The following is a 22,419-nucleotide window of genomic DNA, read 5'->3' as shown; positions in this document are numbered from 1 at the left end:
CCTGGGATTCTCCAGGCAAGAATACTGGAGTGGGTTGCCATTTCCTTCTCCAATGCATGAAAGTGAAAAGTGAAAGTGAAGTCACTCAGTCGTGTCAGACTCTTAGCGACCCCATGGACTGCAGCCTACCAGGCTCCTCCGTCCGTGGGATTTTCCAGGCAAGAGTACTGGAGTGGGGTGCCATTGCCTTCTCCAATGCATGAAAGTGAAAAGTGAAAGTGAAGTCGCTCAGTAAGTGTCCACCTCTTCATGACCCCATGGACTGCAGCCTACCAGGCTCCTCCGTCCATGGGATTTTCCAGGCAAGAGTACTGGAGTGGGGTGCCATTGCCTTCTCCGAATAACGTTTGTAATAACATGTTTTTCCTTATACGTTATTACAAAATGCTGAGTATAGTCCCCCACTTTGACTTTTTGTCTTTAATCTGTGAGAACAGATTCTATTCCAAAAGCAATGTTGAGTGAAAGAAAGCAGGTGACGAGTGTGATAACCATGCCTACGTTTGTCAGCATAGTGATGCCTACATCAGTGAATTAGTTAAGCTTTCAAATACCCTGCAATAGTTTTAGTATGCAGAAGTTTGTCATGAACACAAAAATTTGGTAATCTCTGATATAGGGAGGTTCATGAATGTTATCAAGATTACAGATTCTTTGGTAGCAACTTTATTGTAATATTTTACAACTATGAATGCTGTGTTTCATCCTTCCACTAGGGTCAGTGTTGTTATGAGAGAAAAGTCCAAATAAGTGAATTTGACTTGAAAAGAATTAGCATTTTTAGCTATCATACCTCTTGATCCTTTAATTATTCTATTTTGGATTTATGCTTAAAGAAAAATAATTAAAAGAAGGAAAAAACTTGTAGAATAAAGATATTGAAGTGTTATATGCTATAGTGAAAGAGTGGGAAAAATTTCCAAATATCCCACCTTATGGAAACATCTCCCTGATGGAATATTACACAGGCATTAAAATGATAAGTGTACAGACTGTAAAATACTTAGGAAATGATGTTAAGAGAAACCAGAGAAACACAAGCATGAATATTTGCTCTGATTACAGCTATATAAAATTGTGTATGCATACAGACACTTTGGGTTGATGAAATTACAGGTGTGTTTCTTTAGAGTTTTCTTTATAATGTAGAAAGTGCTACATTGAAATAGTGTGTAGGTCTAATACTCTTGGAAACAAAGCTTGAATTCAACTTCAGTTACTGAATAAAAGTAACATTTTCTTATTTAGTGTCAGCTCATTGGGTCATCCCCTTGTCTTATATTCTTCCTCTGAAGGAAGTTGTATATGGTGGAAACAGAAATCTGATCATATTTATTCAGACATTCTCTAAAGAACAGAGGCTTCATACTTCAAACTTTAGAATAGTAACACCAGTAAATCAGTGGAAAAGCTATAAAAGCAAATAAGTGTGTCAACATTTATTTCTATAGAAACTGCATCTCCAGCCATAGAATTTCACCAATATAGAGCTGAACTTGATTTTCCTTAATGGCTTCTATGGTTGGGGAGTGTGGTCCTTCCAACAGTTGGAAAGGTCAATGAGAATCTGGTTTTTGAATCTGACTCACCTGAGCATGCCACATCTCTGTTTCCCTTGATATAACCGTATTTCTGAAGAAGGTGAGGAAAGCAAAGAAGAAGCCACCTTGAGACGCAGCCGCTCATGGAACAGTGAGTTGAAGTCTCTGGAGGTCATTTATCCAATGGTTCATTTCACTGCAGGCTTCTGTTTGTAAATTTTCTTAAAGACCCCTTGATCTGATATGTTTATTCAATCTGCAGTTGTGGTCTTCTGGGGACATATTTCAGAATAGCCCTTTTCTTTTCTACAAAGCAGTGTTCAGCCGCTAGTTTCCTTCTGCTTCTCAGGAATGTTAGAAAACTCAACACTTGGTGAGAAGGCAAAGATGAAAGTGATGGTGTGTTGTAATGAAAATACTCTTTCATCCAAGGAGCTGCAAGTTACTAACAGTGTCTGATGGGTCTCTGGTTCATTAGAGATGATTTATATGTCATCTAAACTAAAACCCCTTTTTTTTAATAACCAGCAGGAAAAATTTAAATATATGTGTTGTATAAAATTTTTGAAAGGATTATTTTCTTCCCCATCATATTAATCCCCACCTCCACCCTCACCTTGTTTTTCTTCAATCTGGAAAGTCTATTCCATCCACCTGCCTAACTAGACCCTTTCTCTGTCTCATGGCTCTGTAACTTGCACACTTATTTCAGCTTCTCATTTTCCAGTCTTTTGATCTGACAATAGTCAGAATGTTTTTGATGATGGTAAAGAATCTGCCAGCCAATGCAGGAGACTCAAGAGATGCAGGTTTGAGCCCTGGGTCAGGAAGATCCCCTGGAGAAGGAAATGGCAATGCACTCCAATATTCTTGCCTGGGAAATCCCATGGGCAGAGGAACCTGGTGGCTACAGTCCATGGAGTCACAGAGAGTCAGACACAACTGAGCACATATGCTACTACACTGCACACTGCTTATACTTGTGATGAGCTAGAACTAAAGTAAAAGTAAGATGGTCTTTACAGGTAAAATGAGGTGCTGTTGCTTATTTTATCAACTGCCTGGCAGTTGGAAAATGGGTGGGAAAAGAATAGAAAGTGTCAATGTGGGGTGGTGAATATGGACTTACAGAACCCCTTTTTTTTAAGTAGCAAAGGTGTTTATAGAATTGGGAAGAGTTTAAATTATAGCAGGAATGCATGGAATAGATGTATTTTTCTCTTGTATTTGTGACCCCATTGTCTGTAGCCCACCAGGCTCCTGTGTCCATGGAATTCTCCAGGCAAGAACACTGGAGTGGGTTGCCATTTCCTTCTCCAGGGGATCTTTCCGACCTAGTGATAGAACCTGGGTCTACCTGCACTGCAGGTGGACTCTTTACCAACTGAGCCACCAGGGAAGCCTCAAAAAGTTTCTGTATCTAGAACTATTCTGTATTTTAACAATAAGCTTGTTAGTTGCAGTGGGGTATGAAATACATTTCCAAATATGGGTCTATAGGTATCATTGTAATGTAATCACCAGGGGTGCAATTTCATAATGCCTTTGGGCCCCCAAAGGGGGTTTTATGTGACTGCAAGATTTGTCAAATTATAGTCTTGATTTGGTGTTTTCTGTAGCATCTTTTATCAGCATATACATCTAGCATTTATTTGCCATTGTTTCTTTGCTGGTGTGTCTACAAATGATTTCAGCTCCTTCCGACCCCATTCCCCCAAGAGTGGCAAATATAAAGGAAATTCTTAAGGCTTCCATTAATCTTGTGTCAGAGGAGTCTATGTAAGTTTACTTTTCATGGTGTTTCATCAACAGTCCAGAGGATTGGGACTGAAGAAGGCATAGCTCCCTCAGGTGCTGGAAAGGTCAGTTCAAACAGAGTCAGTACTTCTGTTTCTTCTTGCCCGGATCCTCCTACTGTCCCTCTTGCCATCTGCCTGCTTCTGCTCAGCACCAGATGCCAAGGTGGGCACATGGCCTGGGGCTGTGAATGCAATGTATATGGATTGGCTTATGGTACCTGGCCCTGTAGGGACACTTTTGGTACCACGACACCTGTCCATACTGCTTTACAAATCTCCACAAATTTCGTGTCACCAGTCCTTCCGTCAGCATGCATCTTCCCTCTCCCTCCTACACTTAGATCAACCTCCTTGGACATTCTTCTATTCCTTTTTTTCTAGTTTAGTTTAGTTTAGACAAAATCTCTTTGAAGTTCAACTCTAAGTACTCTTTAGGTCTATATAGTTTTATGAATAGCTGTTCTTTATGTGTGTAATATATAGGTAAGCAAGTAGATAGATAGGAATCAACTAACCTGTTTTTGCTTGAGCCTGTTTCTTAGGGTATTTGAACAAATGTTGAAGACCTAAAATATGATGAGTCATTTTTAAGTTGATTGAATGATAGCACCACCATTTAACTAGCCATCTACTTCTAGCTCATAGTTTACATGTATTCAGAAATTGTTATGTATCGATAATATTCATTCATTCATTCAAAATATTTAATGAGTGCCATATGTGATCAGAACAAGAGAGGGAAGCATGGTCCTAGGCCTCATGGAGCTACAATCTAGTGGTGGAGACAGGTAGAGAAATAATGACAGTCTCATTAGATAAGTGCTGTAATGGGGGCAGGCTTATTTATAAACCATGAAAGACCAAGTCCAACAAGGGAATTAAGGGCTTACCAGAGCCAGGCTCCTAAATATCAGTAGACCCAGTCATGGCATATATTTCATGGTTTGGACTGACATGTAGAAATCTGGAAACAACTATGCTGATTTAGCAAGCAGGAGGATTTGTAAATAAAGTCCATGGGTCTCTGTGATTTTGTGATTTGTGAGTCATAGTCTTTCTTAGTGGAGACATCTACCTGAACTAGATGAATGCTGACTCTTTTGGCTTCTCAATAATCTCAATCTTCTCTTTTTTAGCCCAGGAAACAATAACAAACATAGTATTTCGTACAGAATAGTTTCGTCTTCAGAAGAAATAAAATGATGGATGAAATACCTTTCATGCTCATGTAACTTGACCATTCTTAATACCTTAAACTGTTCAGTAAGTTCAATATGGAAATATGGAAAAGAAACACATGGGAAATAATCCTGGAATATCAAATATACAGGCTTTGATTGAAACATGTTCTCAGGACAGGTATGGAAAGGATGGGAATTTAGGGGAAATCAGAGGGGGCTTTGTCCTGGGCCTGCCCCCTTCTGTGAGGAATGAGACTGGACTTTGTCTCACCACATATAAATGCACTGTGGGCGATTTATGTGAAAACACTTTGTAAACTGTAAAGCATTTTACCAATGTAAGGCTGAATTATTATAATTATTTTAAAACACTACTTTATCTCCTGCAAATGTTAACTTGCCTCCAGAGAGTAAAGAAAGCCATGGGAAAAACAAACAAACAAACACACACAAAACTCTGGTTTCTATAATATCTCTTCCCTAATTAGGCAAGAAATCCTCTGAAAGCAATGGCGGTAGATTTTAAGATTTGGTTTTGAAATTTTGTGCAATTCAAAATAGAGTTGTATATTGTGTTTTCTTGGGTTAGCAGGACTTAAATATATCCATATGATTTTTATTTACTGATATTTTCTGTTAAAACTACAGGCATATTCTGCTCTACTAAAGACTGTCCACATTTTAGGAGCTAGTTATTTATGTCTTATATTGTCCAAAAAGCATCACTTTTGTGTTTACAGTGGATAAGGCATATGTTTTCCAATCTTGATAATTGTGAGCAAAAAGTCATATCATAAATGAGAATTACTCCAGCATTTCAAAATTACATCCCAAATGAACCAAGCTTGGAATATTTTACCTGAAAATCATGTGTGTAAATGCATACTTTCATTAAATTATAAATCTAAAATCTAAGCTATCATCCAGTTAAAGTCTCCCATTTTGCACATAATAAAACTGAGGCTCAGGGAACCAAAATCATTTGCCCGAGGTCATTCCACTTGTTAGTGGTAGAGTCAGAACCTGAATTCAGATCTCTTAACTTCTGCTGCAGTGGTTTTCTTACCATGCCTGCATGCAGAAGTTCAAGAACCTTTATAAGAAGTGATTCTGAAGTTTACATGACTGTATGCTCTTTGTTCTGTAATATTACCTTAGGTGATACTAAGATTGTCTTTTTTTTTTTTTTTGCTTAAATTTTCATGTCTATTTAAATATCTGTGTTGAAGTTGATGTGAGGAGTGTAGATTAATTTCTTAGTTGCTAAGACCAAGCAAGAAAAACTGAGAATTTCTTTTGGTTCCTCATTTGAACTTGAGTATGAAAATTAATTCTGAGAGTTATAAATGAAATTAGGCAGCCTTCACTACTATTTGAAGATAACTAACCATAGAATATATTTCAAAATACTACATTCGTCGTCTACATCTTGCAGCATCCCCAAATCCCACTCTTCTCGAAGGTGTTGAGTCTCTTGAAGTTTCAGGATTGATCAACCGTGAAACTGTGACCTAAGTAAACTTGCTAAGAAATAGTATAATAATATCCTTGCCCTGAGGGTAAAACACTCAACTCTAGATTTTTGTCTTTTATTCTCCCTCAGACTACAATCATATTTCTTTGTTAGTATTTCCTCTTGGCATTGTGGTATAGCTGACGTTGATAGATAGTGTGGAGAAACCAATTTCAAAAAGAAAAAAGAAAAGAAAAAAAAAGGCTCTTGGATAGTTGGGCTCAGAAATAACGTGTGTGGAAAGCTCCCTCACTGCCCTCTTCATTCTTTTTTTTTTGACTTGGGCTGCAGCTGCTGACAGCAGACACACTGAGCTATAATTTGGCCGCATTTGGCTCATGTAAATTGTGATAAACAGTGAGCCCATAATATTTATTTTAAAGATTCATTCAGTGAAGGTAAGCATTCCTGACTTGTGTATACATGCTAGTGAATGGAAAGCTGCAGATGTAAAGATCAGTCCTTAATTTCATGCCACACAATTAATACGGCTGCTTGATGCTCTGTTCATCACAGGTGCTGGGGTGTTGGAAGTCTTTGAAGAAGTGTGGAGCTAATAGCCCATATATAATTCGGAAGAAGAAATCTTCAATGGAAGACCCCCGGGGGATAAATGGACAGTCTGTAAGTAAACAGAATGTCAGTCCTAAGGCAAGAGTTATTGCTCTTAAAATCATAATTACTATTTTTGTTGTAACTTGAGTGTCTGGAAATTCCTCAAAAGCTCTGTCCCAATTTTTAATGATTTTTAAAGTTATGAATTAAGTAGTGTGCTATTTCATCAACCAAACCTAATTTATATCTTCCTTAAAGGTATCAGTTATCAAAAGTAGAGTTCTAGAGTAAAAAGCTAACCTTTAGTATTATTTAATTTTACCAATATGCTTAATGTAATTTTTAGACTTCTATTTTCCTTTGCCTCAGGGAAAGCATGTATTTGTCTCATGAAACTTGAAATTAATGTCTACGTTTGGATTGTTTTGTACATATTTGTTTTGCTGAACACATGTGCCTGTGTGTGTGTGTACGTGTGCGCGTGCACGCATTATGTGTGGTAAAAAAATAAAATGTTTGGTAGTTTCACAGTTTGATAAACTCTTGAGTGGGCTTTAAATTGAGGAGAACCTTTGGTTTTATTTTGTTTGTTTATCTTGTGAGCACAAGAGAAAGGGTTCGTAAATTTTCCTCAGGTTCATACTGGGAAGAAAGCAAGCTTCTTTTGGCTCATAAGCAAATATTCCCAGTTAGGGATTATTTTAAAAATAACCTGTGAGTGATTTTGAACTTGAAAACGTCAATCGATTTTAATTTTAAAAAACCTTATTTCAGTAAGTAAAAGGTTATTTTCTTGGAAACTTTCCGTAGCAATATTTGAGGTGGCATTCCGTGACTTTGCCTTTGAAAGTCTCAGATCAGTTATGACGCTTTTTAGTCCTGTGGTTTCATACCTCAGCTTTGTTCACCGTAGAATTATTACAAACCTGAAGTATGATCTTTAGTAATGCTGTTGTGGTTCCTGTAAATGTGTGTTTTACAAGACCTACTGGTTGTTATGTAATAAGCAGTAACAGCTAATGGATTAGGATTTTAATAACAGAGGGTCAAGTGCTATCAAGGTGCTTCTGCAGTCATACTGTATGCAATTACAGAGTGTGTTTTATGGATCTCCTAAATCATCTTGTGAGATAATTCACATAAAGCACTTCGAGATCATTCTGTTCGGTGTAGCTTTCACCCTAAATGGAAAAGTACCCTTAACACGTTTGTTTGTCCTTTTAAACTTGTTATGGGCCTGTGATACTCGGTTTTCTTATTGTATGAAAAATAGTTCTGTAGTGCAAATCAAGTAAGTGAAAAATAAATGCAGGAATAACTTACTACTTTCTACTCCTTTTATGTAACTTTGCTCCTTACATCGAGGCAAGTCAAAGTGTTGGTGAATCACTAACAGTTTCAACAAATAAATGCTGCAGGTAACATTTCTTTGGAGATTTTATATTCTGCCAATTCTCATTTGCGACTGAAAGAAATTAACTGACTTGAGACAAATGAAAAACAAATAGGTAAAGAATATAATGATTCAATTTTGTTTGCCTATCCTAACAAAATGGTGTTTATTGGGCCATCTCATTCCATACCATTCAGAGGTGTTTTGTCCCGTGAAGAGTGAAGCAGTTTTATTCTTGAAAGATACTTGGCAGCCTCGGAGGTAGAAAACTAGGGAGTGATGTTTCTCCAGGGCAAACGGTGTGTGGCATTGGAGAAGCAGTTTCCGGGCCATTTGGCCCCTGCCTACTCAACCACGAAGGGCGAGCAGTCTTTCCAAAGGTCCCTGTGTGGGGGGCCTCAGGTGGGCTCCTCCAGGCTCACTTTCTTTGGCTCTCAGGTTTCCCCTTTCCTTCAGAAAGCGAGGAAACAGGCTCAAGATAGGAAAAGGGCCTAGAACTTAGCTGAAAGTAATAAGGTAACTCAGGAAGCTAAAGGATTTTTTAAATTTATTTTTTATTGAAGTATACTTGATTTACAATGTTATGTTAATTTCCACTGTACAGCAAAGTGACTCAGTTACACACATATATACATTCCTTCTTTATATTCTTTTCCATTAGGGTTTATCCCAGGATATTGAATATAGTTCCTTGTGCTATACAGTAGGACCTTATTGTTTATCCATTCTATATGTAATAGTTTGCATCTGCAAACCCCCCAAATTCCCAGTCCATCCCTCCCCACCTCCCTTGGCAACCAGAAGTCTATTTTCTATGTCCGTGAGTCTGCTTCTGTTTTGTAAATAGGTTCGTTTGTGTCATATTTTAGATTTTGCATATAAATGATATCGTGTGGTATCTGTCTTTCTGCCTTAGTTCACTTAGTGTGATAATCTCTAGGTCCATCCATGTTGCTGTCAATGGCATTATTTCATTCGTTTTTATGAGCAAGTAGTATTCCAGTGTATAAATGCACCACATCTTCTTTGTGCACTCGTCTGTTGATGGACACTTAGGTTGTTTTCTTGTCTTTGTTATTGTGAGTAGTGCTGCTGTGGACATAGGTGTGCATGCATCATTTTGAATTATAGTTTTGTCTGAACATATGCCCAGGAGTGAGGTTGCCCAGTCATATGGTAATTCTATTTTTAATTTTCTGGGGAACTTCTATACTGTTTTCCATAGTGGCTCTACCAACTTACATTCCCACCAGCAGCCAAGCAGGGTTCCCCTTTCTCCACACCCTCCCCAGCATTTGTTATTTGTAGACGTTTTAATGATGATCAGTGTGAGGAGATACTACACTATAGTTTTGATTTGCATTTCTCTAATAATTAGCAATGTTGAGCATCTTTTCATGTGTCTAGTGGTTATCTGTATGTCTTTGGAGAAGTGTCTGTTTAGGTTTTCTGCCTATTTTTCAACTGGGTTTTATGTTTTGTTGTTGTTGAAGGAAACTAAAGGATTAAAAGAAGACCTGGTACCAGGAATTCCTGTACTTCCAAATGTGAAATGTCCCTTGCTTGTCATGTTCATCTTTCAAAATGTTTTCTTACATTGAAATGTAAGAATGTTTTCAATATGTTTTCAAAATGTTTTCAATATGTTTTCAAAATGTTTTCAATACATTGAAAAATCAATGTATTCAGAGTAAACACAAGAGTAAACTGCACCCCCAGTATTTCTAGAATGTAGCCTCTTGATCATAGTGGCACTGTGGATTACATCTTTCATGTGACCAGAGGCCATGGGCAAGAGTGAAGTAGCTTCTTATTTTAATCCTAAGGAGATAACAGTCCTGGAAAAAACATTTAAATCAGAAATCCCACCTTTCTTTTTCTGGAATTTACTGCCTGTGTTTTTTCTGCATCTAGAAAGAAGTAGCTCATGTAATTTTGTAGTTTTTATCAACTGTTCAACTTGCCTCATGAGAACAGAAAGAAGAAGAAGGCGTTTGCAGGGCTTTACATCATATTAGTCCTAATTCTGGCCACTCCAGTATCCTCTCTTGAGGGGCCCCGCTGGGATGAGCACAGCCCCCTCTCTCTCCATAGGTCCAAGGTTGGCCTCTTCTAGGTAGGTACCTCTGAACAGACATTAAAGGGCCAAGCTAAGGCTGCATCTTTCAATTTCTTTAGATTATGAGAATTTCTACAAGGATATCACGTCAAGATAAGAAAAGCATGTACTAGCTCTTTTTTTAAAAGTGAATTGAGATATGAATCACTATCTTTTCCTTAGAAGCTGTGAGCTCTGTAGATACCTAAACCTTCTGTCTGATCTAGATAGAATCCTGGCATCATAAAACCTACATTTTAGATTCAGAGTCAGAAGTTGTTGTTTAGTTGCTAAGTCATGTCCAGCTCTTTTGACCCCATAGACTGTAGCCCACCAGACTCCTCTGTCCGTGTGATTTCCTAGCCAAGAATACTGGAGTGGGTTACCATTTCCTTCTCTAAGGGATCTTCCCCACCCAGGGATTAAAGACTTGGTTTTAACTTTTACTAATTGTATGACCTGGGGTGGATCACTAAGCATCAGTCTCTTCAACTAGAAAACAGAGATGATAATATTTACTTTCTCTTATTTAAAATTGTAATTTTGTAGGTCAGGTGGGATCACATACTTAAAAGGTCTTTGATAATGGAAAAGTACAATATACCTCTAATGCACTTTTATTGTAAATACTGCTAAAAAGATGTGGTTAAAAAGTTATCTGGCTGTCTTCAAGTCCATAATAAAACACTGTAAATGCAACCATTATACCAGTGCCAGGTATTATAAACACCAACACTACATATGTTTGGTTATATTGTTAGCTGTAGAGGGAATCGGGTCTCCTGAGACTCTCAAAGGAACATCTTATTATAAATGGTAGAGTTAATTTACTTTTATTACAAAAATTTCTGATGATAATATTTAAGAGTTCTTTGGAATAATTATATTTTAGGGCTCCATTCTCATAACTATACTTCCTGCGTTTCTTTAAATTATGGTAAATTTGAAATGCTAACAGCAGTTTTTGCTGAGATGCTGGGTTTTGCAAGAAAAACATGAACTAAAATATGTATGTACCTTATTCCTACATTTGTACATTCTAAAAAGGAAAAGTAACTTTTAACCAAAATGGAAAACTTAAATATTTATTTCATTAACAGTGAGAAGACACTCTTTAGGAGAGATACTGAAAGTAGTTATACAAGTATATGACATCCATGTGAGTCTAATTAGCTGGGAAATTATAAATTAGTCAGGGTTTTATTTATCCAGCTTTATCATGAGTAGGATTTTTAAAGTGAAATTTTTAGATACATTGAAAAATATGGAATTTAGTAGTTTTCAGTTTCTTTTTTAAAATCAGAAACATCTTATTGGAAGCCTGTATTCCCACCAGGCTGCTATAACAGGTACAATAAACCGGGTGGCTTAAAACAACAGAAATTTACTATCTCATAGCTCCAGAGGCTCCAGTCCCAAGTCAGGGTATTGGCAGGGTTTTCTTTGAAAGCTTTGGAGGAATATTTCCTTGCTTCTTCTTAGTTTTTGGACATCTGTGACAATCCTTGGCGTTTGAGCTACCGCACTTTGATCTCTACCATATTGTCACAGGGCATTCTCCCCACCTCACCTCTGTCTCTTCTCCTCTTCTTATAAGGACATTAGTTATATTGGATAATGCTATGCTAAGTCTTTTCAGTCATGTCCGACTCTTTTGTGACCCCATGGACTGTAGCCTGCTAGGCTTTTCTGTTCATGGGGATTCCCCGAGCAAGAATCCTGAAGTGGGTGGCGATGCCCTCCTCCAAGGAATCTTCCCTACCCAGCGATTGAACCCACATTTCTTATGTCTCCTGCATTGGCAGGTGGGTTCTTTACCACCAGTGCCACCTGGCAAGCCCAATAGCAACTGTAGGGATCCTTCTTCCAAATAAAGTCACATTCACAGATACCAAGGATTAGGACTTCAGCCTGTCTTTTTGAAGGGGAGACAGTTCAACCCATAACAAAGCCTAATAAGAATGTGAGGCTTCAAACCTTGTCTATTTGCCTATCCATCTCACCTTCCTCCATCTCACACTTTGAATATTTCTAGTTTATTTGATTGCAAGTAGTGGAACTTGCCATGAACTAGTTTAAGGAAAGAAAAAAAGTCTTAAGAACGACGTAGAACAAAAGGAAAACCTTAAGAAAGGAAATTTAAGAAAGGAAATTCAAGCAGTTTTCTTTCTGTTTTTCTCTGCGTATTTTCTTATTTTCAGTCCTCTTTTTCTTTATAACCTGGCTCTTGTACTCCCCTTGTTTAGCGTTGGCTGCCTGCCGACCATGGTTTACATGTTACTTGAACCGTCCACCATGTGGAAAGAGCTCCACTTGGTCCTGCATGAATCATAACTCTGCAGCTCGTGCCCAGGGAAGGGACTGGGCAGACCACCCAATAGCCTTGAGCCTTCAAGAAACCCCCAGGTTGTACCCATGGAGGCACTGGTTTGAAACCACAGTTTTAGTCCCATTTCATCATCTTACTTCCCTGGTGGCTCAGACAGTAAAGCGTCTGCCTGCAATGCGGGAGACACAGGTTTGATCCCTGGATCAGGAAGATCCCCTGGAGAAGGAAATGGCAACCCACTCCAGTACTCTTGCCTAGAAAATTCCATGGACTGAGGAGTCTGGTAGGCTACAGTCCATGGGGTCACAAAGGGTCGGACACTACTGAGCGACTTCACTTTCACTTTCATCATCTTACAGATTTAACCTGTGATGTAGCATCTGCTACAAGCTAATCATTTTGATGGAAATATCTGCTGGTGAATATATACACACACACACACACACACACACACACACACACACACACACACACATACAAATATATAGGCTTCTGTGTCCATGAGATTCTTCTGGAGAGAAGTAGGGAGTGGATTGCCATTTCCTCCTCCTCATGTAGCTTATGTCTCCTGCATTGGCAGGCAGGTTCTTTACCACTAGCACCAGCTGGGAAGCCTATATAAATATATATATGAAAGTGAAAGTGAAAATCGCTCAGTTGTGTCTGACTCTTTGCTACCCCAATGACTATACAATTCATGGAACTCTTCAGGCCAGAATACTGGAGTGGGTAGTCTTTCCCTTCTCCAGGGGATCTTCCCAACCCAGGGATCAAACCTGGGTCTCCTGCATTGCAGGTGGATTCTTTACCAGCTGAGCCAAAAGGGATGCTGTGTATATATATATATATATATATTCTTCTTTCCTGATAACTTAAGTTGTTATAACTCTCAGCTGGATCCCTAATAAGCCAGTTTCTCTTCTCTCCCTTGATCTGACAGAAGCAATGCTTTGCATTTTCAGCCCCAGAGAGTATAGCCTAGAACTGGGGCTAAACTGGCTGTAATGTATGCACGGCAAATAGAAACTAACTTGAAAATGGAAGGCAGTTGGTCAGAGTGAGGGAAACCTTGACTTAGAATCAGAATACCTGGCTTTGAGTCACAGCTAACTAATTATGACACCTTGGAAAAGTTATTTCAACTTCTAAGCCTCAATTTTGTTTTTACAAACAGAGATAAATAAGATCTATATTGCCGGGTCTCTGTGATGAAGAAATAAGATACTATATGCCAAACCACTTTGTCAACTGCAAAGTGTATATATAGCCACTAGTACCAAGCCCCATGGGCCATCTTTTGGGAAAGGGCAGGACACGTTGAGTCAGACATATCTGCTTCAGCCTTTGCCTTGCACTTGAGCAAGTTTTTACACCTCTCGCAGCCTCAGTTCATCCTCATTTGTAAAGAAGGGATAATAATACATTCTTATATGATTAGAAATAACATATGAAAGCCAGCTAGTGAGCAAGAACACAGTTTTTGGAGCCTGAGTCTCTGGGTTCAGATTTGTGCTACAATGATATTCACTGGCTGCATGATGCAGAGTGCATCTGTGTGCCCTGCAGTCATTTTCCTCATCAGTAGACGGGAATGATGGTAATAACTGATATCACAGGGTGGCTGTGAAGACTGAATGAGGTTATATGTATATTCTTGGCTGGAGAATCCCATGGGTAAAGGAGCCTGCCGGGCTACAGTCCATGGGGTTGCAAAGGAGTAGGACACAACTGAAGCGACTGAACAAGCACGCATGCATATGTGTGAGAATCCTTAGAATCCTGCCTGACATACCGGAAATGCTGTCTTAGCATTTGTTGATGTTACTAGTATTATCTCCACCGTGCCAGGCACACAAGTAGTAAGTGCTTTAAAGAGGCTCATTGTTATTTAATTAAAATGGATTTGACCAGGGGGCTGAGATACTCTCTCTTAATTGAATTGTAATGGTCATGCATTCACAGAATTAAGATGAGCTTGGGTGTCAGACAATGTTGGGGGGAATAAGGCAATGTTTTCCTTTGCCTGGGCAAGGCTTGTTGGGCCCCATGAGAAGAGCCCAGATTGGAATGTGACCTGAGAGTTTGGAAGAGATAGGCTGTCAAAATTCAAATTGGGTACCAAGCTGTATTACCAGTTGGGTATTTGAGGTGAAGAATAAAACCTAGACAGGAAAACTGCCCCAGAGCCAGGACAGTTCAGTTCAGTCGCTCAGTTGTGTCCAACTCTTTGCGACACCATGGACTGCAGCACGCCAGGCTTCCCTGTCCTGGACAGTGACTTGTTTATATATTTCCAGGGCCAAACTTAATGCCAAGCCCTTTACATGCACTCTGTAAACGTTTGTTTATCTGAGCTGATCGGCATCTTGTGTCCTGGAATAGCTCACTTGGTCCCTTTGCATCAAACAAATAGAGTGTGACGAAGATGAAAATTGGTTGTGGCTGATGCTGGAAAGAAAGGAAAGAGGGGTTCTAACCATTAAGACTCACTGCCTCGTGACCTGCCTCTGACCTGCCCTCTTAACATGCAGGAGGCTGAGAGCTCAGTGACCATGGTGCTCAGAACCGGATGTGTATGAGCAGTTATTAATAGCGATGATGGCATTTGCGTTTCTCTTTCCAAGGAAAAGGCACAGACTTTGGGACTTTTTTTTTTTGGAGGTAGGAAGGGCAGTGTAAATACTTAAAAGAAAAATAAAACCACTTTCTGGTTTAGAGGTCTGATGATGAAAAGTCACCACAAGTGTGAGCTAGAATAAGAAATTAATTTATTTTTTTCAATTGTAGTTCATTCAGGTGTACAACAAATGTGATTCCTTTATACAAGTATGTATATATCTATATATTGTTCTTTTGAGTCTATTCCATTAAGTTTATAACAAGATACTGAATATAGTTCCTTGTGCTATACATTAGGTCCTTGCTGTTTATACATAGTAATGTGCACCTGTTGCTCCCCTGGTGGTGGTGGTTTAGTCAATAAGTCGTGTCCGACTCTTGTGATTCCATGGACTGTAGCCAGCCAGGCTCCTCTGTCCATGAGATTTTCCAGGCAAGAAGACTGGAGTGGGTTGCTATTTTCTTCTCCAGGGGATCTTCCCGACCCAGGAATCGAACTCCAGTCTCCTGCATTGCAGGCAGATTCTTTCCCAACTGAGCTATAAGGGAAGCCCAGTTATTCCCCTACTCCCAATTTATCCCTCCCCCACTTACTCTTTGGTAACCATAGTTTGTTTTCTGTGTCTGTGAGTCTGCTTCTGTTTTGTAAATAAGTTCATTTGTACTATTTTTTAGATTACGCGTTTAAGTGATACCATATAATATTTGTCTTTCTCTGAGAAAGCCATTTTAATGTAGCAAAAATACAATAACCTTTTTCTGTAATGAAGCAGACAGTAGATAGTTTGGGCTTTATGACTAGAAGACCTCTGCGGCATGTACTCAGCTCTGTAGCTGTGCTGTGAGAGTACTGACAATACAGAACAGGGCCCCGGGGTGACATTTAGTGCCTGTAGATAAATGGAGGGTTCCCACCTTTGTTCTTGTTGGCACTTGAGGTGATTCTGCCATTGCACTCCCATCCCCATCAAGGTTTCTCATTTTATTTCTCTCAGGCTCATTCCATTATCCTGGATTTGACTTATTTACTGCCTCTGAGCCTCATTTTCTTCATTTATAAAATATTTCTTCATTTATAAAGAATTGAGAAGATCTCTTCTGGTTCTAATGAAGTGTGATTTCATTTATAACCAGATGACATTGGATAATCAAAGTTAATAAAGTTTATGCATCACAAAGTAAATGTGTGCTTGTTGCCAAGGGGTGGGTAGGATGACCTTCCAGGAAACAGAGCATCTTTGCCAACCCACTAAATGCTCAGTTTGATGATCCAGTTTCATAGTTCCAGGATTGTATCAGAACCCTCATATGACGCATCTTCACATTTTTTAGGTCTCCAATCATTTCTTTTGAAATCTTTTTCATCCTTCAGTCAATGAATATTTTTACTTGTGGAGCCCACAGGGTATCTATATAGAGGCACTGATATTGTGATAAGGGTTCTTTGATGTCCACATTTCTGTACATGTGTATTTTGTTTATATGTAATATCATATCCAAATAGTTCTATGATAACTTTAAAAGATGCTTGGAATACATAAAGAAACACTTGTATACTTTGTGTTCCATTCCTGAATGTGTTTGTAGCAGTTTGAAAATATGTTTATAGTACTCTTCGCTTTAAGACATGGAGTCTTTTAATGATGAACTCCTTGCGATGAATCGATCTCCTTGGATATGGTCTGCACTTAATGACTAACTTCTAATAAGCAGAAGCAAGAGAAGAAATGGTGTGCCACTGTAGATACCAGGTCATGAAAGCTGTTGTGGCTTCCTCCTTGCTCTCTCTTGGATCATTCACTCTGAGGGAAGCCATCTGCCATGATGTGAGGACACTCAAACAGCCTTGTGTAGAGGCCTATGTGCAGGGCCCTGAAGCCTTCTTTCTCTCTCCACGTGAGGGAGCCTTCTTGGAATGAATCCTTCTGGCTCAGTTCAACCTTCAGATGAAGCAGCCCCAGCAGAAAGCTTAAGGTATTAAAACATCCTCATGAGAGCCCTGATAATCCAGTAACACTTAGATAAACTGCTCCCAGATTTCTGACTCTCTAAAATTGTGTGAGATGATAAATGCATATTAAGATGCTAAGTTTTGGGGTAATTTTGTTACACAGTTATAAATAACTAATACAGTGATCTCATCAACCTATTTTTGCATTAAAATTCTCTCTACTCCAGTATTTATATAAACATTATATAAATTCCCTGGTGGCTCAGATGGTAAAGAATCTGCCTGCAATGCAGGAGACCTGGGTTCAATCCCTGGGTTGGAAAGATCCCCTGGAGAAGGGAATGGCTACCCACTCCACTATTCTTGCCTGGAGAATTCCATGGACAGAGGAACCTGGTGGGCAACAGTCCATGGGGTTGCAGAGTCAGATGCACTTAACACTTTCACACTTTATTTATATAAATATAATTAATAAAACTCTTATTTTTCCTATTGCATTTTATTTGCAACCTTGGTACATTCAGATGTTGATTTATTTATCTGCTCCCCCAAATACAAGTTTTTCTTCTACACATAATAAATGCTTTGAATTGCTCATTAGCATGTTTTATTCTGTCTTAAATTGTCTCCCCTTACTTACAAATCTGCTTACCTTCTAGACTGTGATTTGTTTGAGGTCAGAGAATATGAGAGAGGCATAATCACCCTCCCTCTGACATTGAGCCCTCTCTATTTTGCACATTGTAGATGCAAAAACAATGTTTTGGTTGAATGAATGAATGACTACCATTGCCTGGAGAAGAGGTTTTGTAAATGGAAAGAAATCGTCACATGTGGTAGTCTAGCTGTTTTTGCTTCATGTGGGCGCAGGAAACCGACCACCTTAGGGACCAGACCAGAATCAGGCTCAGAGCTTTTCTTGCTCTTTTAGGTTTCATGAGAGTAGAGGTCCACCAAGAGCGAACATCACTGCTATAAAAACTTGTTAACTGAACCTCCATTAATGGAAAATTCCTGACACTTTAGGCAGAGGATGAAGTTAATTCCTACATATGTCCTTTTATGAAAATAGGATTATAGAAGAAAATAGCAACATAGATTCATTTTAACTATGTGAATATAGGAAAGTGTGCGCTAAGTCACTTTAGTCATGTCTGACTCTTTGCGACCATATGGACTGTAGCCCGCCAGGCTCCTCCGTCCATGGGATTCTCCAGGTAAGAATACTGGAGTGTTGTTGCCATTTCCTCCTCCAGGGATTCCTCCCAACCCAGGGATCAAACTTATGTCTCTTATGTCTCCTGCACTGGCGCCACCTGGGAAGCCCATGTAGGAAAATAAGTGGGCAAAATAACCTGACAATCAGATACGAAAAATTTCACGTGCTTTTTCCAAATATTATCCATTGAAGAAATCTTTTCCAAAATGGCTCTACTCTGTTAAACTAGATCAATTGATGTCTATATTTCAAATGAATTCCTGGAATTTCTTTGAGAATTCTCCCAAATTCAAACATAACATAAATTGGACTACATCTCTTATTTTTAAACACTTTGATTCCACACTGTGAACATATACCCCCATTTCACATCAGTAAGGCGATAACTGAGCTTGTGTTCTTATTGGTTTGAGTCAGTGGATACCCATGAAAGTACAGGAGAGAGCATGAGCTTGGCAGGCAACTGGAGGCTGGAGTTGGAGTTCTGGCTGGAGTGGGTGCAGATCTCTCTGACCATTTCTAACCAGGGTCTTCATCTCTAGAACAGGGTAATATTTCAGTCTTATGTATTTCAGAATTGCTGAGAGGATCAAAAGAAGAACAGGCATGCCTTTATTAAGCAGTATACATACATTTGTTATATTTTTATCAAAAGACAACAAATATATCTGTTTTCTTCCAGGTAGTAGGTACCTTGTATTTCAAAATGAAAAAAAAAAAAAAAAAGAGAGAGAGAATTAAAATCAGTAATGAAAAAAAAAAACCCTTTTTGTTTTTCCTTTTCCTTACAAAAGAAGGAAAGATTGTTGAAAAGGAGCCAAAAAAAATTTTTTTTTTTTTTTAAATACTACCTGGAAGAGATCATTGCTTCTGGGCTGTGCAAATATTGAAATGGATGGTTGTTTGTTCACTATTTCTTATTTTTACTTACATCCTGTATAAACTAAAATTCCTTTTAGGAATCCTAAAGTGTATGGAAATTTACTTTGATGTCTAGAAATTCTCAAATGCTCTATTGTATCAAACATCATTTGGCAAGGTATATAGTATATGCTCATTTATTTCTTTAATGACGCTGTTGTATTTCTTTCAAAGCATAGCCATCTCAGATGTTTTTCAAGAATAAAATTTTACGCTTTGGGTAACCACATAATAACCTTAATATCAGTCATGTTTTACAAGGAAAAAAAATTAATGCTAGATTATTTATGACTAAAATGACATGTTACTTAAAATTTCATTTCTAATTTCTATTAAAAAACAGAAATAGATTTTCTTGGCATAAGAAACAGTGTCCAAATACACCTTTTACTTTTTTTAATCTTAGTGTTTGCATTAGTGATTTGTCCACCCATGTTTCTCTGAAATATTTTAAAAACATACATTTACCTGACCTCATCTGGTAGGCTAGGAGGGTTAACTTTAAAAACTGGATTCAAAAATATGTTGTGTTCAGGTGTATAAAATTATATGCCCTTAAAAATGTTCATAATTGGTTAGTTATGCCTGCATTGAGGGCTTCCCAGGTGGCACCAGTAGTAAAGAACCTGCCTGCCAATGCAGGAGACATAAGAGACTCAGGTTTGATCCCTGGGTTGGAAAGATCTCCTGGAGGAGGAAATGGCAACCCACTTCAGTATTCCTGTCTAGAGAATCCCATGGACAGAGGAGCCTGGCAGGCTACAGTCTATAGGGTTGCAAAGAGTCGGACGTGAATGAAGCGACTTAGCACCCACGCGTGCCTGCATTTAACCACTTGTGTTTTTGAAATAGGAAACTGTTGGTGGCAAAAAGCTGACTTTCACTAAAGTTCAGTTGTTTAAAAAGTTCACATGAGACATTAGAATTAGTGGTTTGCTCAGATTCCATATTGTTTGGAAAAAAAATAGATCATCATTTACTATGGACTAGCAAAATCATATCTATATTTTAACTTAATCAATTTTGTCTCTTAAAAAATGGTGATTCTTCTGTTTACCCTATAATAGCCTTTTTAAAATATGGTGATTGATTTCAGTCAAAATGGATACACCTTTCTCCCCATCCTATTCCTTCACCATCTTAGGACCACCCCAATCATTCTCATTTATATATTTTAAATTCAAACTGTGAGTCCGGCTGCCCCCTTAAAACAATAGAGCCAACAAAGATTTTCAAATTTTTCAAAGTGTGATCTATTTGTGATATTGACATGTGTGTGTGCTCAGTCATGTTCTACTCTTTGCAAACCCATGGCCTTGTAGCCTACCAGTCTCCTCTGTCCTTGGATTCTCCAGGCAAGAATACTAGAATGGATTGCCATTTCCTGCTTGAGGGGATCTTCCCAACCCAGGGATCAAACCCAGTCTCCTGTAGGGTCTTATTGAATGGGGATCCTAATTTACAGGACCATCAGCAATGGCAGCCAGGAGAGTACTGGGCTAATTCACATGTGCCATGAGCCTGTGTCGTTACCTGGAGCATTAGAGTCCTCTGAAGACTGTCTTCGCTTCTTGGAACAAAAGCAATAGGCTGCAATTTTAACTGAAGTTAGTGGCTTTTACCTGTCCTGCCAGTAAGTGTTCAATAGATTTTGCTATTACTTTGGAAGACCAGCCTCAAAAATCTTACAATGTTCTCACCAACCTTAAAAAATGACAAGATAGTATAATATGAAGGGTATTTGGAAAAAATGAAATTTATGATCCTATAATTCGGTGAAAAGTTTTAAGATGATAAATGTATTCTGCTGAAAAAAACACCCCAAATATTGCATATTAAATTGGATACTGTTCCAAGTCCTTTTAAGTTTTTGCCCAAAAAGTTGTTTGCATCAGTAGCTAAGTTCTCTATTCATTGTAATTTTTGAGTCATTGAACCAATCATAGTGCTTAAACACTATGTATGTCCGTGTGTACTCAGTGGCTTCCGTCATGTCCAACTCTCTGCGACCCCATGGACTGTAGTCTGCCAGATTCTTCTGTTCATAGGATTCTCCAGGCAAAAGCACTGGAGTAGGTTGCCATGTCCTCTCCTCTAAGAGATCTTCCTGACCCAGGGATTGAACCCATGCCTGTTGTGTCTCCTGCATTGCAGGCAGATTCTTTACCGTTCACTACAAGTTACAGGGAAAGACGAAATGAACTGATTTTCTTATGAGGTGTCAGCTCTAGATCCTTGGAAATGTGCAGTGCCTGATTATTACTAAAAAGAATGTGTAACATTTATTAGGCACTTACTATGTAGCCTGGCTGTTCTAAGCGCTTTTGACATATAGCCTTAGCTCATTACTACTTGGTGATAATCTGTTGAAGACTCTTGCATGGGAACAAGGTGGAACTGAATTACCTCTAAAATCCCTTTCACCACTGAGATTTAGTGAATCCATGATTTATTACCTAGTGCTTAATGAAATAGGAAGTAGAGCTATAAGGATCAAGGTGATTTTTCCATATTCAAGAAGGCAAAATGCATAATGCTGTCTGTGTTCCTTTGGGGTTAGTGTATAATTTTGAAGAAAATGTGCTATATTTTTCCAGAAAGGTTCACACAAAGCACATACAGATTAGAAATACTTGTACTATTTCGTGCTAGTTTTCAAGCCCTCCGTGAGTCCCAAAATATAGTAATAAATTCCTTTATTTTTTTTTATAATATCTAACAAAATTATGTATTATGTACTATGATTGTACTATATACTATGTACTACGATTAAGCAGTATAAGCTTTAGCTGGTTATAAATTAACTCAGAGTAATAAACTTGTTCCTTTCTTTTTTTCTTTCATTTTTAACAGAAGTTCAGGTTAGTGGTTACAAATTTGACCTCAAAACGTGAAATCTAACTAATAACTTGTGAATAAGTAATAAAAACCTTTGAAAATATATGCAGCCTTGAGAGAAAAGTGTAACAGGGCTATGTTATGAAATGTTTAGAAAACACAAGCAATTTTCCTCACTTTTCTTTGCATTTAGGGTAAAAATAAGTGTATTTAGAGTTTTACGGTTTAAAAAAGTGTGTTGAGATTGCATTTCCCCCTTCTAAGTTTTACAGAGGTAAAGGAATTCTACAATGATTTCTCCAGTTAATAAAAGCCTGCTTTTCCATGCGTTCTACTTTTATAAATTTCTGCAGGGAATCTACAGATGAATCTTCGTCTTGCTTTGAACAGTCTTTTAACTTTTCTTATTTCTTTAGAAATACATGAGTTGCTTTCCAAGTATAGTTCCAAATCTAAAAAAGC

General features: G+C 38.3%; 1 protein-coding gene across 8 annotated transcripts in view; it reads left to right on the top strand.

The window, feature by feature from the left end:
* Window positions 1–22,419, top strand: part of EYA1 (EYA transcriptional coactivator and phosphatase 1) — a 374,117-nt gene that overhangs the window by 7,058 nt on the left and 344,640 nt on the right. For 7 of the 8 annotated variants that reach the window (XM_027561164.1, XM_027561161.1, XM_027561162.1 and 4 more), the window contains one exon: window positions 6,551–6,658. In XM_027561164.1, the coding sequence (XP_027416965.1) occupies window positions 6,626–6,658 (33 nt within the window). In that variant the 5' untranslated portion in view covers window positions 6,551–6,625. Of the gene's footprint in view, window positions 1–6,550; window positions 6,659–22,419 lie in introns of those variants that run through there. The other variant, XM_027561166.1, reaches the window with a different exon arrangement.

This window comes from Bos indicus x Bos taurus, chromosome 14 (genome assembly GCF_003369695.1).
Source record: "Bos indicus x Bos taurus breed Angus x Brahman F1 hybrid chromosome 14, Bos_hybrid_MaternalHap_v2.0, whole genome shotgun sequence".
Taxonomy (NCBI): domain Eukaryota; kingdom Metazoa; phylum Chordata; class Mammalia; order Artiodactyla; family Bovidae; genus Bos; species Bos indicus x Bos taurus.
Note: the sequence above shows the minus strand (reverse complement) of the source record. Positions and strands in the feature narration are given on the sequence as shown.